This window comes from Agelaius phoeniceus, chromosome 20, assembly GCF_051311805.1.
Source record: "Agelaius phoeniceus isolate bAgePho1 chromosome 20, bAgePho1.hap1, whole genome shotgun sequence".
NCBI lineage: Eukaryota > Metazoa > Chordata > Aves > Passeriformes > Icteridae > Agelaius > Agelaius phoeniceus.
The window spans coordinates 517,262-544,392 of record NC_135284.1 but is presented as its reverse complement, the minus strand read 5'-3'; the positions used below and the strand labels follow the sequence as shown (position 1 = coordinate 544,392).

The following is a 27,131-nucleotide window of genomic DNA, read 5'->3' as shown; positions in this document are numbered from 1 at the left end:
GCACTCATGCAGTAGCTGATTCTGTTCTGGATTAAATTGATAAGGAGGGGTTTATATATCAAAACATTTGGCATTTGCTAACTCCCAATTACTTTACATGCCAAGGGGTAATTTATATCCCTGTGAGCACCTGCAGAGCAGAAGGACAGCCTGACCTCGAGCCTTGCCATGGACAAATCAGCGTCTTGCAAATGGGGCACTAAACCAACATTGGTGTGGCAGTTTGAGTTGTTTTACTCACAATAATCTTTAAAAGCCAGTTCTGAACACAGATGGAGAAACAGAGCCCTTCACTGTTCAAACTGGGTCACAGTCCAGACTGTCCCCCCTGAATCCAGTCATCTTAGTAGAGGTTTATTATAGATTTTCTGGCTGTAGTGTGTACATCAGGAATGTTCTACTGAGCAGTGCTCCATTCTTTTTTTAATCTCAGATTTTCAAGAAAGGCAAGGATATTGGAGGTTTCTTGCATAGACTGCATTTTGCTGTCTCTGATCTCCACAAGTATATGAACTATTAGATTTATGATCCACGTGTAGAAATAAAAGGTCTGTCTGGAAATGAACAAGAGGATGCAGATGCTTAGTTTTGAGTGGGAGATGTGAAGCCATCTCTCATGGATGCCCCATCTCCAAAGGGCACGTGCATTTGTACAGCTAGAACATAGGAGATTTGGCAAGAAGAGATAAATACTGGAGTCTGTATGATAGGAATTACAGTAAATTCATACAGAGATGTTACAAGACAGAAAATATCTGATCTGCAGAACACAGGCTCCTACAGAAGATTTTTCTCCCTGAGTGTGTACCCTTCTGACCCAGGGGTACTCCAAACTTACCTGGAATTGTAAGGAGCTACTCACGCCAGTAGTAAACACAAGTAATAGCTGCCTCCTCAGAGGAATGGGTTGTTGGGAGACCTAGTTTACACTGAATGTAGGAGTCTGTTAAATGAGAGACATGAAAACAGTCATAACACCTGCATGTACAGGAAACTCATTGTGTCCTAAACTGAAGTCATTGCAGGTGATTTATCATCTTTGTCTTCTGATGGTATTTTTGCACTCCCAGATGTGGCTGTCCTCCAGCCCTCCACTAACTGCTGTATTTTATGATTTATGACTCGACAGCTACCTCAAGTGACAAAGAGCCTGCAGCTCTTAGCAGCAACGCTCGGGTAGCAGCTCAGCCAGCTCACAATTGTGCTTTCTCTTCAGCTCTTGACAAGTGACAGAGCAGTAAAATTGCTACATGTCCCTTAACAGCTCAAGGGGCTTTCTGTGGCTGTCTTTCAAAAGAGAAAGCCAGCAGTGACAAAGATCTGGTTTATTCCTGTGGTGCCCAGTGTGGATAGATTTGGCCATGCACAGTGCAGCCACAGGACGGGCTGTGGGAGCTGGGATCCAGAGTTTCTCCTGGCATCTGACTCTGTACAGGCTGGTGTCTATGAACCTGTGACCTGGAATTCTTCACAAGGGCTACGTTGGAGGGAGAACAGAGGAGCTGGAAGGAGGTGTGATAGAATGAGGGATGATGCAGGTAGAGGCAGTGCTTTCTCCATAGACTGCATCTGACTTCTGTGTGAGGTTTCACATGACATCTTTTGTTTTGTCCTGGGTCACTGTCACAGTGGCACAGTGCTGTTGGTAGTGTATACCCCTGCTTATATAGACCCTTTCTGGTGCCTACAGTGTTATTAATTCCCTGCATTTAATACCCAACACCTGAGTACTCCTCTCCAGCCACAGGGATGTGCTGCTGCAGCAAGAGGGCCTCAGCACCCTTTGGGCTTTCAGTGTGAGACCCTGCAGCTGCCTTAGAGCTGTCCCTCCTGTTTCCTGCCAGTGCCTTCTGGCAAGGAGGGCAGTGTCTCAGGCCGTGTGTCTGTCTGCAGGTGGACGCAGACATTGCTCTGAGGTACCAGAAGGTGATGGCTGAGTGGAAGGCCTGCGAGGTCATAGTGAAGCAGCGAGAGAAGGAGTCGCACTCAGCCACGCTGGCCAAGTTTTCATCGGGCAGCAGCATTGACAGCCACGTCCAGCGGCTCATCCACAGGGACTCCACCATCAGCAATGATGTAGGTACTCCCTGCCCACTCTGGGGTGGGCAGTGCTCAGCATTTGCAGAGGTTAGCACAGCTCCTGAATCCTGGGCAGAGATTGGAGCTGTGGTGTGCCCACGTTAGAGTGAAGGGCAGGTCTGGATTTTGGGCAGCCTACAGCTGTTGTGAAGCAGGACGTGCCTAAGGGGCTCAAAGGTTCACCTAGGAAGGCAGATCCCCTCCCAGCAGAGGAACAGCTCTCCAGACCTCCTCCTTGTAGCTCCTTTCGTCCGAGCCAGCACGGAGCACATGTTGAGGTGTGTGTTTGGTTTTGCAGGTGTTTATTTCTGTGGATGAAACAGACCCGGCGGAGCAGGACCCCAAGGGGCAGGAGGAGCCCGTGCTGACGGCACCGCCCACGGCCGCCGAGTTCGACTCTCCCGACTCGGGGCTGCCCTCGTCCAGGAACTACTCGGTGGCCTCGGGGGTCCTGTCCAGCATCGACGACGGCCAGGGCGGCTCCTTCGAGGATGGGCCCGAGGAGGAGGGCGAGGGGGGCAGCACCGGGCAGAGAGCGCAGCCGGGGCTGCTGCAGCCGCAGGACTCTGTCCCAGAGGAGCAGCCGGGCTCCCAGCTGGGCTCCCAGGATTATTTGGTGGATGTGGCCTCGGTCTGCGCCGCGTCCTACACAGTAGGTCACAATGAAGCACCATCACCTCTGCACAGCAGTGCCGTTTTAGCAAACACTGGTACTTTTCAGATAGGACTTCATGAGAGAGAGTCCCAAACTAGAACTACAGCGGGTGGGATGAGAACTGAGGATTTTTCCATCCAAATCTTTTCATCTGGACTTTGAGCTAGAGTGGAAATATTTGGGTGGTTTTTTTTAAGTAGGAGGACAAGACAATCAGTGTGGTACATCTGTAGCAGTTAGAACTTTCCAGTGCCTGGGAGTGTGGACAATGAACTGCTTGTAAGATTCTAATGTTATTTAAATCAAGCTAAAGCCTCCATCTAGTCAAACTGAACCACAACCTAAACCTAGATTCAAGATGCCACCACCTCTGTTACTCTTGCTGTCACCCAGCAGCATAGTTTTTGCTTCTCTCTGCTGAAGTTATTTAGCTGGAAATAGTCATTTGGAAATAAGACAGGTTTGGCACATTTCCCAGTGAAAACAAATGTGCTTTACCTGGCATTTTTGACAGTAATTGAGTATTTCGATGCCCTCATCTGCTCAGAGTATAATTGTACTGTTTCTGGTTTGGTGATTCTCAGAGCAAATTTGCACAGAGTCCTGGGAATGCTGTAAACTTGGCAGATCTAACTAAAACTTCTCTGTTCTAGATAGAGTTATTGGACACTGTTGCCTTAAATTTGCACAGAATTGATAAAGATGTCCAGAGATGTGACCGGAATTATTGGTATTTTACTGCTGAGAACCTGGAGAAGCTCCGAAATGTCATGTGCAGGTAATGAGCTTGTAAACCCAACTACTTTCATCACAATCCATAAGCTAATCTATAAACTGTAATAATATGCAAATAACAGTCAATAAGAATTCTCACTAATGACTTTAAAACAACTTGCCAGAAGGATGGCAGGTTAGAGCATGGGTCCAAGTTTGGAATGCAGGTTTGAGAAGATTTCTCAAGTGACAGACCCTGTTTTAGAGAACTGTTCTCTGAATGTCCTCTGAGGTTTGGGTTTCTCCTGATCAAGATGATACCTCCAAGCTCAGAGGGCTACTTTATGCAGGCAGCAAACAGTAAAGGGCTGTGAAATACTCTGGGAAGAGTCAGAAGGTTCTGGGACTCACACCTTCAGCAGCTGCTTAGGATTTGATCTCACATATGGAATCAGCCTTCAATACAAGGATTTCTTCTTTCCACAGCTACGTCTGGGAGCACCTAGAAGTTGGTTATGTCCAAGGCATGTGTGACCTCCTGGCTCCTTTGATGGTTATTCTTGACAATGGTAGGAAGGGTTTTCCTTTGGGACATGCTGGTATCCTTAGTGAGGTCTTTCCTTAGAAATGCTGTTTCAGAAGGAGTTGTCTGCACTAACCAGGGCTGGGTCACCAGCAAAATCAAACCTACAGCTCCTGATTTGTGTTTTCTCCACCCATGGCTGTTGAAATGGCCAACATTAGTGTCTTGGGGCTGCCATGTCACTCGCTGACTTCCAGATTAAATTTTACCAAAGTTAGTAAAATTACTGTGTTCTGGGAGTTGCTGATGCTGAAAAGTCAACTGCAGGCTGGAATCTTTGAAACATAACTAGTAAAAATGGTCCAGAGTCAGGAACCAACGTCTCTTTCATCTGAATTCTGGGATTCAGAGAACAGCAAAGGGGAAGACCCTGTTTTTCCCAAGCCCTGCAGTTCTATTATTTTGGTTCAAGAAGTCCCACAATTACCAGCACTGAGTGTCTGCCTTGTCCCTGCAGATCAGCTGGCCTACAGCTGCTTCAGCCACTTGATGAAGAGGATGAGCCAGAACTTCCCCAACGGAGGGGCTATGGACACACACTTTGCCAACATGCGGTCCCTCATCCAGGTCAGTCTGGTCTGAGGGGATCTGAAGGAAGACAAGGCTGTGCCAGAGGCTCAGCACTCACCTCATGCCACAGTGAAGGGGCTCCAGGGGCTCAGGTGTGGCTTCAGAGCTGGCGAGGAGGAGTTGTGAGTGGATTTGTAGAGTTACAGCCTGAGAGCAGGGGGGGAGGTAGAGATGGACATTTGCCACTTGTTGGAAATCAGAAGGATCTTCACCTCGTTCCTTGGCCCTTTAAAGTCATGGTGAAGATGAACTGTGACTCCCCAGCTCAGGGCACCCAGGTCATAGCCCTGGCACACACAGCAAAGGGCTGTTCCTGTGCTGAGCAGCTGCTCTGGCCCAGCACCTCTGACCTTGGCTGTTTTCAGACCACATCCTGACTGCTGATGTTTTCCATTCTAGATTCTGGACTCGGAACTTTTTGAATTGATGCACCAGAATGGAGATTACACTCATTTTTACTTCTGCTATCGCTGGTTCTTGCTTGACTTTAAAAGAGGTAATAATGTTCTGTGCCTGTAGTTTAGGGTTGTGTAGAACTGTAGCAGCTCTGTGTTTTGATGTGTGTCTGTCAAGATGGTGAGTGGCTGCTGGGGTCAGAGTCTGTAGCCAGGAAAGGTAATGCAGCTCTGAGATGAAACAGCACTGGAACAAGTCCAGGCTTAGAAAGGGGAGTGCAAATTCCTGATGATGTGATTGAAGCCAAGTTCCTGCCCAGTTCAAATGCCTGTTTGCTCAAAAAGGTGATCCTACTCATCTGTGAGCTTTGATACCTCCTGTCTCATCCTTGTGGTAACAAGGAGCAGCTCAGCAGTAGCTCAGGAGCTGCTGTACTTGGAGTGAGGGAGCAGCCCTGGTCCCAGGACCCTTGCACAAGCACACTCCACAGAGGGTTGGTGCTGACAGGTCCCCTGCAGAACACCCAGGCCTCCTGTGCTGCTCTCACATGGTCCCCGTGGTTCAGGCTCCTTCCTGGGCTGTGGGTGTTGTTCTTTAAGCCAGGTCTGTGCCCTACATGCACAAGTGACAGGAGCTGGCTGAAGGAGAGGGGAGAGGGAAGGAGGAGTCTCCAGGGTCTGTTCATGTCTGAGTGAGGCCTGTAGACATTGGTGAGAGAGGAGGGACATGGTCAGTTGAATAATCAGATGCTCTTGTAATGTTTATTCCCATTCAGAATTGTTGTACGAGGATGTATTTACAGTGTGGGAAGTTATTTGGGCAGCAAAGCACATCTCTTCAGAACATTTTGTCCTTTTCATTGCCTTAGCACTTGTGGAAGTTTATCGAGAGATTATCCGTGATAACAACATGGACTTCACTGATATTATCAAGTTTTTTAATGGTAAGAGCCATTTTGATAAAAAGTAATGGGACTTTGCTCCTTCTCCCTTCCTGGGACTGTCTGGTGCAGTTCTTGTTGTGACAAACTCATGATCATTTTAAGCTTTGAGTCTCAATGCCAGGTCCTGCAGCACAAGGGACTAATCCACTTCTTCTTTCTTTAATTCTCCAAAACCAACCCCCTGGAATGTTCTGGGATTGCTGCTTGTTACAGTAATTAATTATTGCTAATGCTACATGAGTATCAGTGCCAGGGCAGGAAGGTGGTGCTGCGAGTTTAAGATGTTTGTCTGTGTCTCTTAGAAATGGCTGAGCACCACGATGCTGCTGAGATCCTGAGGATAGCCAGAGACCTTGTCTACAAAGTGCAGACACTGATTGAGAACAAGTGACCATGGACAGGCCGTGCCTGGGGCCTCGTGTGAGCCACTGGAGGGAGCATTCCTTGCACTGTAATTCCAAATGGTGTTTTAATTGCATCTTCCATGAAATGTAATAAATAGTGAGGAGATAGTAACAGACTTTTAAAACCCAAACTTTCCTTTCACCAGATGAGGTTGGTGTTTGATAGTCCTTGTTACACTGACTTTGTATTTCTAGACAAAACCTTTTTGCATTCTCTATTTCCCTCTCTAGAAGACATCTGCCTACATCTTTGCGGTGTTGAAAGGGGGAATTTGACAAACTGCACCATTTCTGTTTTGATTTACTGCACCTGTAAAGCCTGGATGCACCTTGTGTGCTCTGCCAGAAGCTGCCGTGGAGGCAAGGCTGGGCCCACTGTTGCAAGCCCTGGATTGGGTCCTTGGAGGAGCACGGTCCTGCCTCACTGTCTTTGCCTTGAACATGGAAGAGAATGTGTCTGAGCTCATGTTGCTAAAACATTTGGGTTTGTATTTAGCAGTGATTAAAGCTGATAAGGTTTCTGGCTGGGAGAATGGCCTTAACCTAAATGCCACAGTTCATGGGAGCAGTGATGAGCTCATGGGCTAAAACACCAGTCTGGCCTTGGCTGACTGGCTCTCACTGCTCATTCTTCATGGCCCACACAGACCTGCCTTTGTTTTGCTTTGCAAACTCACCCTTGGCCACTCCCAGCTGCCAGGCCCTGCCCTGTGCTGCTCAGGTGAGCAGGTTGAGCCCACAGCCAGGCCCCTGCTCCCTGGGCTGTGCAGGCCATGGCTGTCCCTGCCACGGAGAGCAGGAAGCAGTGCCCAGCCTCCTCCTGAGCCCTCAGTGCACACTCCTCCTCCTCCCTGCCCTGCAGAGCTGTCAGGGGTGCTGCAGACACAGACCAGGCTCTGCTCTCACCAGCCCCTGCCAGGTGAAGGAGCTGGAATTCCTGGGGGGCTCTGAGTTGCTGCTGCAGCCCCTGCTCGGGTGTGGAGCCCTCTGTGTGCCCCAGCCCCTGCCCAGCCCTGTGTCTGTCCCCTTGAAAACTGGAAAAATATTTTTTAAAAGAATGAGAAGAGTCAGAAAAACCTCCAACTCCCAGAGCCCAGGGAGTGATGGATGTACAGATAATACTGCACTATTTTCCTCTGGTATGTTGGGAATGTTCTGTACAGCTGTTTCACACAAACCCAATCTGTGAACTTTGCTGTATTTGTTAGAACATTCTGTCTGATTGGATTTTATCAATGTTGTGTATTATTTATTTTTGTTGAGAGCAGACTATTCTCTTTATTGCTCAATTATTTATGTTTAAATGTAACTTATGAATAAATACTTATCATCAAGGCATCCCATGGAGCTCTTTGGGAGCGATTTCTCTCCCCCAGAGGTGATTCCAGCCACAGAACAGGGATGAGGCTGTCTGGGAGGATAGGGCAAGATGTAATTAATGTTTCTCTGATGAGCTGCACGGGCTGTAGTGCTCAAGGCAATAAATAGGTCACCATTAAGTAGCCTCCCGAGGTCCCTTAAATTACTTTAAGGGTAATTTTCATGTACCCACTGGCTGAGCCTGAGCCAGCCCAGCCCAGGAACAGAAATAAGCTTATCACAAGTGTTAAAAAGTAAGAGTTTCATCCTGAAATTTTAGGCCTGATTGTGCTGCAGCTGCATTGAATCCAGCTGAGCTGCTGACTTCCAGGAGAGATCCTCCTCCATCACTCCCAGTCCTTGTTCAAAGCCCTTAAACTCCTCTGGCTATGTCTCCTCTGCAGCAGGGATGGTCCCTCCTCAGTCTCACCTGGCTGCTTGGCTGCAGGTTTTGCAGCAGTGTTCCAGGTTTTTAGGCTAAACAGGCCTGCCTGGAGATGAGTCCCTGGGGAGTTACAGATCATTTTCTCATTCCACCACAAAAGGGCCCAACAAAGGCCTCTGTGTGCTGGCGTGGGTGCAGCTCTCCTTCAGACACTGCTTGTTCCAGCTGCTAATCAGGTATTTATCTTTATCAACAAGGATCAGGCCTTTATGAAGTGCATCCAAGGACATGTTGGCCTAAATAAACTTCCAGTGCCCTTGTGTCCTCTGCGGTCACCTGTCTACATGGTGGCACTGGGGTGGGCAGGGCACCTGAGCACCACAATTGGGGTTACAGCTGGCTCTTGTCCCTCTGTCCTTCCCACACGTCCCCACCCTGTCCTTTGCACAGCCTCAATAATTTTTAATGCAGTTATTTAGACCCTGGTGCTCCCCCCCAGCCCCTCTGCCCGAGCCCACCTGGGGTCCAGCCCCCCCCCTGCCCTGCTGCCCCAACACCACCCTGGGGTTTGACTTGCCCAGTGCTGGATCCACGTCTGTCACATCCACTGCTGGAGACGAGGGAGGGGGAGCAGCACCTGCAGGAGAGAGAGAGTTCCAGGTGAGGCAGGTGCGGCTGCGCTGCTCAGCCCATCCCTGCTGGCCCTGGGCAGCCCCAGCCCACGGCACAGGAGGGACAGACACCCAGTGGGGCTGCCCAGGAGGGCTGGGAGAGCCCAGCAGGAGGGTCCTGGGCACGAGGCTGCTCTGCTGGGCCTCGATGGGGCTGCTGGGGCCCCTCTGCCCTGCAGCAGGGCTGGGATGGGCTCCTCAGCAGGAGAAGGGCACAGGACAGGGCACAGGACACGGCACCACTTGCTGGGTTCTCACAGATTGCTGAAGCTGCAAAGGCTTTGCTTTCCCCTGCAGAGCACTGCTGGATCCTCGGGAAGCTCTGGGCCTGCTCTGGGTGAGCTCCAGCCCCGCAGATCTGGAGGGAGGGAAGGCTTCGCTCTTCAACTGGGAAATCACAAACAAAGTGAGGGAGCTGCATGCAAAGCATAGGGAAGCAAATGCAGAAACCTGTTTCCGATTTCAGTGCATGTTTATTTCAGTTTTATATTTATTTCAGGCAAGTGCTTATTACATGGATATCATTCATGTTGGATACCTAAATTCTGGAGCATGAAGAGCCAGTATTGTACAGCTGAATAGTAAAAATACAATATGTACAAAATTAGTTGCTTTTTCACATAGCAGATGTATCCAAACACATAAAAATCTTTACAGTCTAGTTTGTCAATATTCAGTATTTCAGTAAATTGGTAACACAGTGACACGTCCTCACTGTAAACACAGACTGCACCTGCCCAGGTGAGCGCGACACGGGGGCTCCTGTGAGGTGCAGGGAGGGACGGGGGCTCCGGGCCAGCGATGGCAGCGCCTGGGCTCAGGCAGCAGCTCCAGTGACACATTCCTAACGCGGGGAGCACAGCGAGACTAAAGAAATAAATAAATGCTTTAGGCAGGAGGGGGGGTCACATGCAGTGACAGAGCAGGGGGTGCCCGCTCCCACCACGGCTCCTCACCCAGTATGGCCAGGCTGGGGCTGAGCAGAAGCCAATAAATGGCTGGGCAGTCGCCGTCAGTCCCTGCCCCTGGCTCTGCCAAGCCCCAGCACCCTCCTGGCTCAGGCTGTTAAGGCATCCATAAGGCATCACACAGGGCTCTGGCACAGCAGCTCCACAGCAGCACAGCCTGGGGAGGCCCTGCCTGCCTGCCTGCCAGGGACAGCCTCAGAGACGGGCTGGGAGTCTGGGGCACTTCCCTGGTGGTGACTTCTGCTCCCTCACACTCAAGTTCCTATTCAAAGCACAAGGAATGGGTGAATCAATGGGCCTCATCCAGAGCTAGAGCAGAACCAGCCATGCCGTCCTGATGAGGAGCACCATGACATCCCACAGCCCATTCCCACCAAATCCCAGCAGAGAACAGCCCCGTCCCTGCCCGAACAGTGCAGGGACAGAGGCCATGGGGTCTTCCTTCACTCATCAGCAGCCTCAGGCAAGGAGTGAGCCAGCCTGGGAACAGCCAAACACAACCTCTGCCAAGCCTGCACCATCCAGTGCTGGGCTCGGGCTGATATTTGAATAGTTCAAGTTTGGATTATCGAGTTCTGTATAACAGGGACAGAAAGAAGCCATGACTGATTCTACCCACAGCCTATTTTCCTTAAAACTAAACATCTGCTTCTAACAACTGATGTTTCACTCAGGGAGGAAATAACCTAAAGACAGTGTTATAATCCATTTTAATCTGTCCCAAATGATAACAAGGGATGGAAAACAGGCCATAAGTATGAGGGTTTTCATCTCCTCACCCCCATAGCTTTTAGAATCAAAATAAGACTGGAATGAACAACTGTTCAGAAAAAAACATGCCAAGTCTCAGAGGAGCCTCACCTGTGAGTGCTCAGAGCTGCCCACCTCCACTCCAGCTCCAGGAGCCCTCTGCAGCAGCCACGTATCTAACTAAGCTAATTAAGCAAGTGCCTGAACACCCAGACAGGCTGAGCCTAAGTCCTGCTCAGGTAAGCCGAGGTCACCTGGTTCATCTGGCCAAGGCTGCTCGCCCCACAGACACAGTGGGGACACTGGATACCCATCACAGAAAGCAAAGGGGCCAAACAAGCCCTGACCACATCATCACAAGGGGCAGAAGACACCTTCCCCCCGACCCCTGGCACACGGGAGGTCCCCAGAGCCCCTTGTACCCACCCAACCTGGAACAGTTCTCACTTTTTTTCTTTAAATGCAAAAAACGCCCTCAGGATGCAAACCAGTCCAAAGAGACACAGGCTACATACAAAAACCAGACACAATAAGCCTTGCATTGCATGTCTACAGGAATCTACCAGGCGTGCGCACGGACAACCACACCGACACCGACACAGCAGCGACACCTCACCTCCACCTAAACCACCCAAAGGCATTTTTTTTGTTTCTTTTGTTACAGAAGGCCACTTTGAAATAAAACAAAGAAAAAAAAAGACAAGGAGCCCAACAGCAGCGGCAGCAGCCGGCTCAGTGGGATGATGAACGCCCCGGACATGCCGTGGGCACCTCGAGAGCAGAGGCCTCTGCAAGGGCCGTCCCCTCTGTCCAGCTCTGCTCAAGAAACCAAAACTCAGCCATGCCAGTGGCCAGGGGCCCAGTGGTGACACTGGAGCCTGTCTGGCCTTGACATCCAACACTCGGCCCCAGCACAGACAGACAGATGGACACACACACACACATGCAGAAAAACCCCGACGGCAGCAGCTTGGCTCCAGCCTTACTTCCCCATGTGAAATGTGGGTCCCCAGCTGCCCCCAGGGACACGCGAGGGTCCCCAGCTGTCCCCAGGGACACACGACCCACTACCTCTGGATCCCACACAAGCAACTGCAGAGAACACGGGAAATCAGATCACTTCCCTGCCTAAGATAAACTACACAGATCTGGCAAATTTCTACTGGTGAGGTCAGGAATACATTCCTGTATCTAAAGTGTCAGCGTTAAGAGCTTTTTTGAGGATCATTTTAAAGCAGCAGTTTGGGTTTTTGCCCTCTGCCTGCCCCCCTGGCGGGTGAGCTGGCAGCGGCTCTGGCAGGCACAGCCCAGCACGAGGCTCCCCCGAGGCCATGGCGGGGTTCTGTGCCCACACAGTGCCCACACATCTGCCCAGCTGCCAACGCCCCCGGCCGTGCTGCCCGAGCTCCAAGCACAGCTCCAGCTCCTGAGCACCCTTTGGCTGTTGGCAGCAGCACATGGAGCGTGTGGGCTGCTGTGCCCTCGGCAGAACCACCTCCACTGACCAACAGGCTCCAAGCCAGGTGTGACAGGACAGAAAACCCTCTCAAACTACTATGCAGAAACCCCATTTTCTATTGTTTCTGTGGCATGGTTACCAATAACTAATATTATTCAACAACAGAAGAGATTTCTTGTAAACTTCATATATTTATTGGTTTTTTGGGGGACAAATTAGATCTTAGGAATCCCCAAGTGTACATATATATTTATATATAGCTTTCTCCATAGGGAAAACATATATCAAAGGAGGAGAGACATTCCTAAAGTGCCCCTTGTCATACAGTACTGAACGGGATTTCTAAGAGCATCAGTGTAAATCCAAAGTTTCTGAGCAGGAAAAACAGAGGTGGAAAGGGAAGGGCTGTGGCTGCTCTTCTTCCCACAGAATAGAGAGAAGTTCGCTGACTTAAAAAACAAAAAGAAAAATCCCACAGAATGTTTCTGGTAGCCCTGAAAAACGCAGATGGGAACAGGGGTACACACAACATCTGGAGCAGCTCCTGGGCAGGCCAAGGGGGATGCTCCTAATGGGGAGGCCAACACCCATGAAGGGGATCAGACAGACAGACTGCATGGCACAATTCCAAGGGGAAAGAAAAACTGGCCAAGACACAGGACTAGGCAAGGCAGGGGCACTCTTTGCTCCAAACCATAAGGGAGTAGAGGATGAGGGCAGCAGCACCCCTGTCCACACAGCACAGGCCATTCAGTAACCCAGCAGCAAGCTCATCTCCCTGGGGATCAGCCAACACTCCTGCACTGAGCACATTCTCAACCTGGCTCCTTCTCCTTCAATGGGGAGAATTTGCTCTTTTGTGAGTCAGAACAGTAAAAAAAGGCAGAAGCACATGTCCTCCCCCTCCTGACACTGCTGCAGAGGGCAAAGCCCCACTCCCTCCTGAGAAGGGAGTGACCCTGTTGCACATACTCAGCGTTGAGGAGTTCCTGATGAGGAGCAACTGAGCCATACTCAACCCTATCTCTCAAATACTGGCACACAATGGCCTCCTTGGGAAAGCACCTGCAGGGACAGAGGACAACAAAGTCCTGGCAATTCTGAGAACCCCCCAGTGTTAATGATGCACTGGAATGAGAACAAATGATCTGCTTAAATGGGGTTCTATGAAAAGAAATCCTTCGAGGTTTGTCCATTCTGCAGGAGCTGTGCTGGCAAGCACAGCCAAGATCTTCCTGAACTTAAGAATGCATGAAAGAAAAATAAAACAAGTGGTAACTGGGGCTTTATGAACAGACTTCACAGAATTCCCAGTGACACCTGCTCAGAAGGCACAATCACCCCTGACCTCTGCAGTCACTTCTCCTGCCTCCAGACCAGTTTTATTTGGGGACAGTATAGAACAGGCAGATGTTCTCAATGACATCCCTGACACTGCTCACACCAGTCCCCAACAGGCTGAAGTCCTGCCAGAGTCAACAGGTCTTTAGGGCAGAGTATGGATGCTGTTTTCCTGCAGGAGACCCCAGCCCCACACAGGACACAGCGCCGTGAGGGGCTCAGCCACCCCCTCCTCCTCTTCCAAAGCTCCTGGGCAGGTGTGGGACCATCCTCCCATCCTGCCCTAGGGGAAGGGCTGCTGGCTACAGCAGCATTTTGCCTGCAGTAAGGACTGTGGAATATTTGTTTTAAAAAGAGAGGAAGACAGAATGGAGATCATTCACAGCAATAGCTACACACACTGTGCAAGGACCAGAACATCCAGAGAGCAGCACAACACACCCTAAGCAGCCTCCTGGGCAGGCTGGCAGAGACCAGCAGAGCCCAACAGCATTGCTCCTCTCCTGGCTCTCTGGGATCTGCCACAGACCTCAGACAGGTCTGCCCCAACCCTGGCAAGGGGGAACAGGAGGGTCCTGAGGGATGAGGGTTCTTTGGTGCACGTCTCACGGTCAGACACGAGCTCACACTGATCTCCTGCAGCAAAGCCTTATCCTGCATAAGGAGAGACTGCTTCCCTGTCAAAGGGAACAAAGCTGCTTGAACTGCCTGCGCTCTGGAAGGGAACCACATCCCCTTTTATCCCTTTCAAACCCACCAGCTCCCACACCAAAGCGTGGTAAGGACAGAACAAACTAACAAACATTAACCCATGCAGCAAATCTACCTCATTTCTCTATGTCTTCTTGTCCCAGGTTCCACTCGCCAGGCCACAGCAACGCCCTGCAAGCTGCCAGCACAAAGCGTGTGCCTCTGCCAAACAACAAACCCAAGAAACCTGGGGGAGCTTGGACCGGCAGGAGGGACCCTGACCAGGGCCATGCCATGCACAGAGATCTGCAAAACCAATTATTGCATCAGCAAACCAAGCCAGACAAAATACAAATTCCCCCAAAAACATCCAAACAAAGCACTGTCAATCATTAAAGTAATAAAAACCAGTATTTTTTTGACATAGCTATAAAATCAAGTCATTTATAAAATGGCAACAAATCAAGTCTGGTTGTGTATTCTTTTTCCTTTTATTAGACAGGACAGAGAATTTCCTTAAAATGCCATAACAAGTCACAGTGATTTTAGATGGTTTTTGAAATGTAATATATTGATGGGAAATACCTTTAACATGGTTTGACTCGTGGTTTGTTGTTGGGGGTTTTTTGTCACTGTACTCTGGTCCACCAAACCATCTATCTTATAGTTTCTTGTTTAGAGAGGACACTCTGGCTTCTTCCTCCAAAAATGAATTTTGTCTCATAATCCTGCAAAATAATCAACCTTACAAAAGGCCTTCAAATGTTATATTTATATATATATGTATATACATATATATATACACACACATACACACATATATATAAATATAGACTTCTATGATTTTTTTTTCCCATTCTACGCAATGTCTCAATAAAGAGATCAGCAATTTTTATTCTACAAAGAAGCAACACATAAGAGGGCGAAATTAAAGTCTTAAGAACATCATATCCATAGTTCACTCATTACACATAAAAGGAAAAAAAATCACCATGAACAACTGTCTTTGAAGTCTCTCAGCGGCGCGGCCCCGAGCGAGGCGCAGCCCCGTCCCGGCGGAGGCAGGGTGCTGGGGCAGGCTGGGCACGGGGGCAGGCTGGGCACTGAGACAGGCCGGGTACGGGGGCAGCCCGGGCACCTGCACAGCCCGGGCACCCGCACAGCCTGGGCACCTGCACAGCCCGGGCACCTGCACAGCCCGGCCCCGCCGCCCTGCCCTGGGCGTTCCGCGCCTCCTCCCGCCGGGCCGGGCGTGGTTGGAATGTACGGAGTTTCCTTAGGAAAGGTTCCCAACAAGACCTCGCCGTGCAGCGTCCCCTCTAGGCCAGCTTCAGCGTGCTCACCGGGAACGACGGCATGGTCACCATAGTCACGGGGTTTAGGACCGTCTGGCCCACCAGCTGCGGGTGATGGACAACCTGGGTTCCCACGGCCGGCTTGGCCATCACGGCCGGCTGGCCCAGGCCCGCCGTGCCGTTCACTTGCTGGTGTGAGATGGTGTGGGCGATGTGGCTCACCACGGGCTGGCTGACGGCCACGGGCTGGGGGTAGATGGGCAGCTGTGGGCCCAGGTGGGCCATGTGGTTGATGGTGGCCGGGTGCACAGTGATGTGGCCGATGGGCTGAGCAGCAGTGGTGAGTTGCACGGGGCTGGATGTGGAAGGTGCAATGTGAGCAATGTGCTTGGTCTGTGGCCCCTGAATGACGTGGTTGACAGTCTGGATGACCGAGGCGTGGGTGGTGGCCGTGTGGGCGATAACAGTCGATTGCACGGTCGAGGCCGCCACGATGTGAGTCTGTGCGGGGACGATCGCCTGCGGCGGGACCAGTGCCTGCGTCTGCAGGGAGGGCTGGGCGTGGGGCTTCTGCTGGATGGACACGTGTGGGGGCAGGACCGTGGGCAGGGGGGGAGCAGCACTGGGGGGGACGGCTTTCAGCAGCTCTGGGTGCTGGCGCTGGGTGAGTTTTGGTAATGAGTTCACTGGCCTGTCATCTTCCATATCTTCATCCATGTTGTCTTCACCCTCTGGAAAACACGAAAGGAAGAAACTCCCATAACAACGCAAGCAGAGCACGAACCGGACCAACGAGCTTCCCTAGAAGGCAGCATCAGCAGAAGAGACGTACAGGAGGCATCACTGAGCTACAGGCTGGTGGCACAATGGCACAGTATGATACGGCATGGCACAGCCCACAGCCCACTGCCTGTGGGCCAAGGACCAGGCAAGTGTGACAGCTCAAAAACCCAGCTAGAGCAGGGTGCTCCCAAAAGGCTGAGAGGTCTCACTGGGCAAGCAAGGGGAGCACCATGAGCAGAGGCTGACAGAAAGCACCTGGCTGAGCTGTCTGGGCTGAAGTGGGCTCCTTCTGGGAAGAGGAACAGGGTTTCCTTTCCTGGCCAGTTGTTTCACTGATTGGCACCACTCCTTCTGCTCCCAGAGCAGGAAGGAAATTGCCATGAAGAAACATGGCAGCAAGTCTCTCATCTGGCTCTGGAAAATGGACTCTTGTCTAGTCCAGGAACTAAGGAAGCATAAAACAGGAACATACTAGCCCTGGGATCAGGAAGACAAGCCCGGCACCCTGCACTGCCTGTTCTAGTGCCAGCCATGCAGCAAAGAATAAAAATCTCAGGAGACACAGAAGCAGCAGGAGCACCAGGAAGCCACTTCCCCTTCCCAAGCTCTGGGAAGCAGCAGCTTGATGTGGTCACTTTCAGCAGAGGCCACTGCAGAGGGAACAGCTGGCACTTGTAAGGACAAAGCACTGGGACTCTCAACTTCCATCAGACTACACCGGGAGCTGCTCCTACCATCAGAGGTGATGAGCCTGAACAAACTCAGGTCTTCCCTTCCCAGAACCTGCCATATCATCTGCCTGGCATGCCAAGAGCAAATGCTGACTTGAAGGAACTGCTGGGAATGCTTTTGCACTGCTACAGCCTCCGTGTCTCTGGAAAGCTCTACATCCACAGACTGCCTACTCTTCCTGCTGCAGATCCCTGGCGTGGAGAGAAGCGTGCATTCTCCTATCTCACAGGAACTCTCACTGGAACCGCATGTCAGATATCCATTAGTGTCATTTCATCTTCACTGTGAATCCTCCTCACGCAATGTGAAGGCTCATCAAGTTGTCCAAATGCTCTGGTGATCCTCCCTGTACCAAATCCTTCTTCTGTATGTGCTGAACACCCTCGCACATCCACACAAATACACCAGGATGCCCACTTCTAATGAGCAGGGCTGCAGAACTGTGCAAGAAAAGAGCTAAGTTTGGAAAGCAAGGATTTATCTCCACAAGCAGGTTGGATGTGCAAACCTGCACGTTGTATCTACCTGACACTGATGCACAAGTTTCAGTTTACTTCACATGAGCAGCCGTGTGTTGTTAGCAACATCAATCATTACAAAAACTCCAAAACCTTTTACTTTATTCTGAATGCAAAGAAACCCTGATGCTGCTGAATTAAGATCCCTACCACTCCATGTAACTGTGTCAACGACATTCCAAGATAATTACGAAAAAAAGAGAACAGTTATGGGTACCTGATGCTGTCGAGGTAGATGCCTGGTCATCCTCTGGCTGAACTGTCTGTCGAATAATTCTGTCAATCTCCAAAACATCCATCCACTGGCTCAGCTCGTTCTTCAGTTCTGCCAGCCGCTGCTGCGTGGCGATCTTCTCCCTCGCCAGCCGCTCCATCTCGTGTTCGTATTCTTTTTCCTTCCTCTTTAAAGTCTGAAGTCGAAGGAAAGAAAAAGAAATATCATGAGAACAAAGACAAGAATAACCTACACTAATCTGGTCACTCCCATGTCCACAGCTCATTATTTCATACTGCCAGTTATGCTGGTGTAAAACATGCTCAGGTGTATTTACACCTACCAAATGCGGGCAGAAAGGGAAGGACAAGAGCTGGCACATAAAGTATTGCTCTGGTTGAACATCTGCTTTCTGAGGGAAAACTGGTAAGCCCTCAAAATGGAAATGCTTAGAAGGAAAGAAAAAGCCTAAGTACTGATGAGCTTCTGAGCAAGAGCTCCTGACCTAGAGGAGATGGTGGAAGGTACAAGCCCCTGCATCATGGGGAAATCCTGAGGTCAAACAGGAAGGAAGGGTGTTTGTTGTCCTCTCCTGCTAATGCCCCCTTGGTGCTGGGAATCATCACATCCATTGGGAAGGTCAGGGGAGCTGCTGCATCAGTCAGCACAATACAGAGAAATGCCCCACACTGCCCAGCATTACTGCTGAGAAATACAAACCACACTTCCCAAGGGGGACCTACTATTCCAAGGCCTGTTTTATGAGTTTTTTAATCAGTATAGCACTGCACAGTCAGGGACCTGGTCCCTCAGCCCAGGGCCACACTGACTATATGCATAAGAGACAAAATTAGGTGAAATCTGTAAAACCACATACAGACTCTCCATTTTCTCAAGTTAAGTTTCAACACTGGGAATTTAAATCCCACACACACTTCTGAAAATACCAGCCACACAGAGCCCACATGGATGCTCCTGTTCCCTCACTGCTAGCAAGCACTGAGCTCAAAAGCAAACCCCACACCTGGCAGAGGACCAGGCTCATGGTCTTAACACATCTCTTTATTTCTCTCTCAGTTTCTCCAGGATGAGTACAATCAGAGCCTGACCTCATGCCTTTCAATCGATCTGCTGGTGTTGTAGCTCTCAGGTTTGCTGGGAAGGACCTTAAAGCCATTAAAAGCCAGCTTTTAATGCAGCCTAAGGCAACGCAGATTAGGGCAGCTCCTGCCGCTACCTTTGTCCCAGTAACAGCAATAAAGGAAGTATTTTTAAAAGAGCCAAACAATGTATGTTAGCAGGGCACAACCACTGCAGGTGCATCAATGGAGACAGCTCCTCTCCTTCCAGATCAGCTAAAAGCTCCTCAAAACAGAGGGTTTTCAGGCAAAGGGGGCAGTTCATTCTCTCCTGTTGCTTTTCAAGCCAAACAGGCAGCAGAGAGACCAACACCATGTCCTGGACAAGCCCAGCAGCCCACGGCAGGGAAGTAGCCATGGGGACAGCCAGAAAGGAAGGATGGGGACTCCTGGAATCCTGGCTCTGCACCAGCCCTGACCTGTAGCCCAGAGATTCCCATGTGGCTGAGGCCCAAATCCACAGGCTAGTTTTAAAGTTTGTTTCCTGTCGAGTGCAGCCAAAGCATTTTGCCTGACCCAGAAAAGTCATGTGCTGTGTGTGCTCTGATTGCCTTGCAAAGGGGTGTGGGTGAGACAGGGAGTGATGGAGGGAAGGTGATGAGGAAGGTGCATACTCCTGGATCAGGTTTAAACACGCAAGACTTGCATGCAACTTGTCTGAATGTCTTCCCCTCACTATGTCATCAGGAAAGAGGCACGTAGAAGAAAGGCTGAGACTAAACCTGCTGTGCAAACATGAGCCCAGTCCCTCTCTGCAGCATCTCCCCAAAGCTGCTCTCCACACAGGGCACGAGAGGACAGGAGAGGAGCAGGCAGAAATCCCCGCAGCGGGCACAGCACACGCATATTCAAACAGATCTGGCTTCACTCCCTGCTGCCAGAGGAGACTCCCAGCACCGGGGGAAAGCGCTACTGCAAAGTATGAGCAGGGCAGCTGGTAATTAGTTACAAACTTTTAATTACCGGGAAGGCAGGCAAACCCTTAGCAAGCACAGGACGAGTCTCCCAGCCAAGAGCGCCAGGAGTTCACTGTGTCACTCTGCAGGCACTCCACAGGCCTTGGGACATGGCACTGCTCCAAGCCCAGCCCTGTGGGCCCTGCCTCCCTCAGTGCCAGCAGTCCCAGCTCCTGACTGGGCGCCAGCTCCCGGCAGCCCCTTGCTGGGTCTGCATCTCCTCCCAGGGCTGCAGCACGGCTGGGTGCTCTCCAAGGGGAGCTGAGCTGCTGGGGAGGCTGGAGCAGCAGATGGGCTGGAGGCACACGTAATCTTTCAAAACCTATTCTGGGATGCAATTCACCAGAGCTCACTTGGTAAAGATGCATCTCCAGGCTGAGCTGCTCTGGCCTAATAATGAACTGGGTGGGATTAACTGGAGCCCTCTTCCCTCTCCTCTGAGCTCCTCCCCCAGCACTGCCCACTCTCTGCAGGTACACCTGGGTGCAGTCTCCTCCCAGGCTCTGCAGGGACTGGGAGTGTGCCCTGCACTGGGAGCTGAGCCTTGGAGCAAGAACAGCCCTGGCCCCACTGCAGAAAGGAGCACCCGTGGAGGGGCAGGGAGCAGGGACCCCTGTGCCTCCGTGGCTCTCCTGCAGGCACACGCAGCTCCTGGCACCTGCCTCCTGGCAGATTATTTTCTGCAAGTCATCCTGCCCACATCAGGTGCCAGGATTTCCCGTCAGTCAACACAAAGTCCACAGTGACAGCCAGCCCTGAGTCATTGGGACTGCGGTCACTGACCTGCCCTGGCACATCAAAACCTTCAGAGACTCCCACTGATCCCCAGGATGTTTTTCCAAAACAGGAGTTTCTGTCAGCACTATCACCATGGATCCCATGCAATACAAAACCAGATGCTTTAAAATGACATATAACCACACAGACACTTTTCCCCAGACCCAAGCCTTTGCAATTTTCCAACAGAAGGGGAATGTAATGGTAGCACTGAGAAGGGCAGAGGGGATCCTAAAACTACAAACAACACAGTAATTGAGAATAAAATTTTGATAAAACAAATTCATACAAATGCCTAACCACCTTTCCTTTGAAATTTCAGTAAGGCAGAGGCCTGGGTGAGCTGCAGGGCAGGAGCTGCCACCTGATCCACCTCCAGAGCCACTGGGAAGGACCATGACAAGGGTTCACATCTGGTGCTGGCACCTGGGAGGACAGTTAAGGTGCTTGCCAAGATCCTGGAGGACACACACTTAACCTGGCTCATGAAATACTGATCCTGTTTCTCCATAGCAGAAAAATCACTGAAGTTACCTGCATTTCTGTTTTCCCACTTCCTCAGGGAGAGGCCAGGCTGGGCTGGTCCCAGGAAGGCCAGGCATGGCCCTCAAGCTCTGTTCTGTTTGCAGAGGGCAGCCCAAAGCTGGGGGTGGCCTCTCACTCTTTGCAAGCACCAGGCTCCAGCACAGACCCTCCTTCTTACGTCTGCATCTCCATCATTGCAGCATTTCTTTTTTTCCTGTTAAGCAACTGGGAACCCTGGTTGCCCAGGCAACTGTTACACTGCAGTGTGAGGAACCTACAGAAGCTATGACTTCAGAACTCTTTTATTTTTCACCCTTAAAATAAATTCCACATGATCATCACTTAAAAGAGTAGGCCCAGGCCATGCCAAGGGGGAAGCTGAGCTACCCCAGGAAGAAATAATGGATTTCCTCATACTCTTGTGAATCCATCTATGGCTTTTGATGCTTGGTAAATTTTGCAAATCAACTGCTGGCTCTGGTGAAAGCAGATATGTTCCTCTCTGAACACTCTCAGTTCTGCTGAGCTGAAGCTGAGTGAGCCCTCTGCAGCAGAGCAAGGGCCTGGCCCTCCCTGGCAGGCAGCACTCCATGGGCACAGCAGGGGCTGCTCCATGGGCAGGTGGAAGCTGTGACAAGGACACAGGGGCAGTGGTGAGTCCCTTCATCTTTTATTTAAACACCAGCAACCAAATTAAAATCCACATGTGGGTTTGCTTTTTCTCCCCTAGAGTATCTGATTCTCCTCCTGTACCTGTCAGCTCCTTGGCAGCCTTTGTGCACCTGGATTATTGAAGCGAGACCAGATGACTGCAGTGACAGCAAAGGCCTGACACAATTCCACTGGTAACTCTTCCCCACTTTGTGCCCACTATCCTGGCTGGTTTGCAGCCACTCTTTGGTCCTTGTGTGCATCTCCCTGTCATCGTTTGGTAAACAAACCATACACCAACTCCTGCTCTCCTTGTATAGCAACAGTCATTTGTCACTGCAAAGAATTTTCCATTTTATAGCCGGCTGTAATTAAATTGCTCACTCTCCTGTCAAGACAGAAATAAAGCCCCCAACGCCTTCCCTGCACCTGCCTCAGGAACGCTGCTGGCCCTGTGGCTGGCATTGGAGAGGTTTAAAAGGCCTTATTACACAGCTCCCCTCATAAACATTTTATTAGCCGTTTTAAAAACACACTTTCAATTATGAGTTTTCCAAAGCATATTTCAGCTCTTTTCTTCTGTAACATTTGCTGATTGAAAATACCTCATCAATAAGCAATCAGGAGAGTGATTTGCAATTTTGAGCCAGATAATCTTTAACTCTCTGCTCTGGGGATCACAGCTGGTGCCAGAGAAAGGGACATGCTGAGCCAGGGGCTCCTCAGTTGCCACTGACCTGCAGGACCTCCAGCACAGACCAGACCAGCTGGTCAGGCTCTCCACTGCTGCACAGAGCTTTGATTCCTATATGTAATGGAAAAAAAACTACATCCTAAGGATCTTATTCTTGCTGGGACTGCCATTGTGCAGGAGATTCACAGCAGGAGCAAGAATCCACCAGCCTGACTCCACAAATGTTCCAACCAGGACCAGAGGGATGCTGGGGAACAAGCTGCTCCCACAGAGTCCCAAATGGAACCCAAACAGCCCCAGCTGCCAAAACTCCACTGGCCAAGGCACTCACCTGTAGGATCTGGGGATTTTCCATCACTCCTATGAACTCTGGGCATTCCTGATTCGAATGGTGCTATAATTTGTCTGTGTTGCTCAGCTGCCACAAGCAGTTTGTTCACGGCACAGCACCGACACCGAGCACTCGCCCCAAGCCCACCCGACCTGCTGCCGAGGAGCAGGGCCTGCGGGGCTGGCAAGGTGAGGAGCCAGCTCCCCCGGCACCAGGCCGGCGTCCCCAGCCTCTGCAGCCACCCCTGCACCCTCCCCTGCACCCTCCAAGGTGCCAGCACCCGCCAGACCCGTCCCTGCCCGCCGGTGCCGACCAGCCCCTCTGTCTGCAAGAAGCAGCCGTGTGTGAACCCCGGCTGGTTGCCACGGGAACCAAAGCCATGGTTTCCATGGCAACTGCTTCATTCTGCCGGCTCTCAGAGATGAGATCCCGCAGTGATGCCGGATGTGCTGGCCCGGTACCACTGACAGCAAAGCACAGGTGGGGCACCAGGGCACCACCACAGAGCATGACAGCACTACGGGCACTGCCAGCACCCACAGCCACACCCCACGGCAGCCCGTGCCTCAGCACAGGACCCCAGTCCTGCTTTCCCCAAAAGCAAGCTAAAATCACAAGGGGCTTGACCCAAAGCCCTGAGATGTTAACAGACTGTGCTCAGCGCCGGGAGAGCGGGGCGAGGGTCTCACCATGACCGGTCCCCAGGGGCCTGTGTGCAAATGGGGGCAGCCACAGCACAAGGAGTTCAGGCTCCCAGTGCTCATGCCCCAGCTTCAGCCTCTCAAGATTTCAAACTCAAACTTCACACCAGGAGCTAAACCAGAGTAAAGCCTGCAAGGTGAAGCAGAGACTGCCCCTGGCTCCCCGTGAGTGCGAGCCCTGCACCGACAGCCAGGCCGTGGGTGTTTGCCAGCAGCCTCGTGACCCAGCACTCCCAGTGGCCGAGCCCAGGACGAGGACAGCAGCCAAGGAGAGCTGCTGTGTCCTGGGAGGTGACCTCAGCCCCACGAGCACAGGGACTAGAGGCAAGGAGCCCATCCCCGCTGCACAGGCTGGACCCACCTTTCAGCAGGTCCCAGCAGGGTGGGCACCACCCACCACTGCTCAACCTGGCTGCAGGCATAGGGATGAACTTCTAGACAGAAATACTTCCAAGAATAGGAAATATGCCTGGAGCAATCATGGAAAACGAGAACATGCATTGGTTTTTACATTTATCATTTCGCACTGATAACTGCACTTCAGGCTCCTGATAAAAAAAGACATCAGGCCTTAATCTGTGATCAAAACTAGGCTGGAACGTGGCTGTTTGCACCGACCTGTCAGAGTCAGCCTCCTGAAGCACCACACTCTGGACAAAGTACAAACAGTCACTGGGGCAGAGAGCAGGAATGATCCAAATCAGGAAGACAAAAAATAAATTCAGAAGAAAATAAACAACGAACAAACCACCAAAAAAAACCCCCAAAAACAAAACAAAAAGGCAGTAACCAACTGGAACCCACAGTACAGCAAAGCAAGGAAAAGCAGAGCCATCCTCAGGCCAGTTACTGGCCCCATGCTGGCTGTCACCAGGTAAGCAGATGTGGTTTAATGCCTTGATATGACTCCCAAGGACACAAGAAATTCAATTTTACAATAACTGAAGTATGATTTGCAATCACTTGGTGTTCAGTTTGGCCATGTCTTTTGCTTTTCCTATTTTTATTTTTTAACCAGTCTCTGTTGTTCAGGAAACAAATGAGATATTTCTAATGATTCCAGTGGATTCCAGAAGCCCCAAAGACCCTGAAATACCATGGTGTGTTTGTTATTTAGAAAATGATCCCAAAAAAATTAAAATAACTTGAGAAATTAAAACTTGATAATTTTTAATTTCAAATTTAATTCTGCACACCTAAATTAAAAAAAAATTTGAAATGAAAAAGAATTGTGGGAAATATGCTTTTGAGATTAAGTGTCATCATTTTCTGCAAACCGAAATGAAGCATGCTGCATCTCAAGAAGCGATTATTATTATTATTATTATTATTAACAACACGACTGCTGGATGCAGGACCCCAAAACTCTTCCCAAGCCTTTGTGATGATGCATGGACAGCAGCTCCAGAGGGCAACAGGCGGGTTTATGCCTTGGAGCCACAGCCAGAGCTGTCTGCCAGGCGTGAGGAGGAGATTTCTGAGCAGACACTTTATCCCTACATCCACTTGCTGCAGTGCTTCTGTATTTTCCTTGCAGGCAGATCTGAGCAGCTGCTGCAGGAGCCAAGGCAGAGTTTTGGATGGGTCCTGGGCGCAGCCCTCCCTTTGTTCCCATTCCTACACCCTGGCTCAGCCAACAGGCACACGGCACAGGTAAGCTGCACACCTGAAGGGACCCTGTCCAGGGAGCAGGAAAGTGAGGGCTTCTCCCAGAATAGTTCTGGCAGGTGATGCTGGTGCCAGGAGCCAAGGGCTCTGACAGCAGCACTCCCCCACAGCACAGCAGCAGGTCCGAGGGCCGGTGACTCAGAGATGCGCCATCCTCCGCACCACCTCTCCTTCCTGTTTCCCCATGCACCTAAGGAGGTCAGTGCCACTTACTCACACCCAGGCAGCTCCACCCACGGCCCACAGAGCAGATCTGGGTCACCAGAGGATTGCTCTCCATCCTTCTCCCTCGCTGGCAGGGCCGCGGTGGCAGTGGGAGGACACAAACCCGGCTGTTAAAGGCAAACCCATCCAGCACCTGCGTGAGGCCATGAGGCAGAGCTGTGCCTGGGTGCAAACCTCTGTCTGTGCAGGAGAGTGGGGCTGCCCTGCTGTTGGCACAGCTGCCCTCCGTGCCGTGGCACCCACATGCCCCTGCTGCCCTCGCTGCAGCTCCTCTGCTGGGCTGAGGGGCTGCCTTTGCTTTGTTTGGGGCTTTTGCTGCGTTTCAAAGACAGGCGACTCCTGCAACGTCACACATAAAATAGAGCCCATGCAACCACGCTGTAATTATCCCTACTCTCGTTAGGGCCCACGCGCTGTCTCTCCTCCCATGCCAGCTCCCACAGCAGGTGGCAACCAGAACAAGCAACAGCCCCCAAACACACCAGCTACCATGCAGCAGCATTCCCAAACCCTGGGCTGCAGTCCCCTTACAGGCTGGTTTGGTTTTTACAACCCCGAGTGCTTCTTAAACTACTACTTAAATGACAGCAGTGGAACAGGCGTGGATTCTCTGACAATTACAAACACACTGACAGATTTATAATTCCATTCACCCTTTCCAAATTCTCATGTACAAGTAATGAGTGAGATACTTTAAAAAAAATCACTATCCCTCTTGGCAATGGTTAAGAAACAGCTCAAATTACTCAACAAGTTCCAAATGCTGGACATTTTTAATCACTATTACAGGACATGTTTTGTGGCCAATCCTGCAAATAAAAATGCCCTGGTGGCTCCCTGGATGAGCCTCCCTACAGACAGGTCCTGCTGCAGCTGGAGGAACAGCAGGGAATTAAACAGTGGGTTTTTTTAAGGTCTTATTTCTTGTAACTTTCTGAAATCTACAGATGACACCACATTGCATGGCCACAGCCCATGGATGCTGCAGGCCTTCATTACTGACACTGAGATTCAGGCTAATTAGACAAGATAGAATCAGTGGATCAGGTCAGGTAAACACCATGAAGCAGCACAGCTTGGCATCTGAACACTGCTCACGTGTGGGAGGCATGGCAGGTACTGATGGACCCCACTCTTACTAGACAAGTTTTACAGAAGATGAGTCTATTCACCTCACAGCTGGCACAGAATTAAAAATAACAGTTACAGCCATCCTCGTGGAGGTGGGGAACTTAACAGGATTCAGCAGCACAGTTTGGTTTATGCATTTTGATCAATAATCTAGTCACAACAGTGCCTGAATGTAAATGAGTTCTGGTCTTTAGTCACAACCATTGTCAGACCTGCGGTTTGTGTCTGCAGTCCAGCACCTCCCTGCACCAGAGCTGGCACGGCTGCAGGGCCCTCTGCACCCATCAACGCCCCAATCAGGCACTGCTATGGCACCCAAAAATTCACTGGCCTTGTTCTGGTTCTCTACACAGACAGGGATGAATGACTGTGCTCAGGCACCAGTGCAGTGACCCATAAATAAAACAAACTAGAAGACAAAGAAATGCTGTGAATCTTAAAAAGGAAAATTTAACCAATGTAAAACCAGTATCTGGTCTGTTCACATGTCCACAAGATCAGCTTAAAAAGGGCTTCACAAAGGATTTTTACATGCACTACTTAGGCATCCTTGGATAGTACTCTGGATTCATTCTACCCCGAAGGGAGTCCAATCTGTTGATTACTGTTGGCATGAACAGGAAACTGTATCTCTCTTAGGGACACAACTGTTACGGCAGGCAGTTTGAGAAGATGAGGGAGATGACGTGAGGATAAACAACTTCAACACCATAAATGATTAACAACACTAGCGAGCACAGGTAAGGCATAAGGAAATTTCATCCTTCCTGCCCTTTCCCAAGGTAATAATGACAAATTGGCCATACTAGAAATCCTTAGTTCAC

The 27,131-nt window shown here is 50.6% G+C and overlaps 2 protein-coding genes across 8 annotated transcripts in view; one reads left to right on the top strand and one right to left on the bottom strand.

Moving 5' to 3' along the window:
- Window positions 1–7,682, top strand: part of SGSM2 (small G protein signaling modulator 2) — a 37,763-nt gene extending 30,081 nt beyond the window's left edge. For 5 of the 6 annotated variants that reach the window (XM_054646726.2, XM_054646723.2, XM_054646725.2 and 2 more), the window contains 8 exons: window positions 1,894–2,076; window positions 2,378–2,731; window positions 3,388–3,512; window positions 3,935–4,017; window positions 4,489–4,598; window positions 5,001–5,097; window positions 5,773–5,940; window positions 6,243–7,682. In XM_054646726.2, the coding sequence (XP_054502701.2) occupies window positions 1,894–2,076; window positions 2,378–2,731; window positions 3,388–3,512; window positions 3,935–4,017; window positions 4,489–4,598; window positions 5,001–5,097; window positions 5,773–5,940; window positions 6,243–6,331 (1,209 nt within the window). In that variant the 3' untranslated portion in view covers window positions 6,332–7,682. The remainder of the gene's footprint in view (window positions 1–1,893; window positions 2,077–2,377; window positions 2,732–3,387; window positions 3,513–3,934; window positions 4,018–4,488; window positions 4,599–5,000; window positions 5,098–5,772; window positions 5,941–6,242) is intronic. The other variant, XM_054646724.2, reaches the window with a different exon arrangement.
- Window positions 7,683–9,212: 1,530 nt separating this feature from the next.
- MNT (MAX network transcriptional repressor) overlaps window positions 9,213–27,131 on the bottom strand; it is a 34,215-nt gene continuing 16,296 nt past the window's right edge. The window contains exons 5-7 of one of the 2 annotated variants that reach the window (XR_013184828.1): window positions 17,513–17,705; window positions 15,140–15,993; window positions 9,213–15,105 (exon numbers count right to left, since the gene is read on the bottom strand). Coding sequence is in view for 1 of the 2 variants with exons in the window: in XM_054647143.2 (XP_054503118.1) it covers window positions 15,287–15,993; window positions 17,513–17,705 (900 nt within the window). In the remaining variant the exon portion in view is untranslated. Of the gene's footprint in view, window positions 15,994–17,512; window positions 17,706–27,131 lie in introns of both variants that reach the window. The other variant, XM_054647143.2, reaches the window with a different exon arrangement.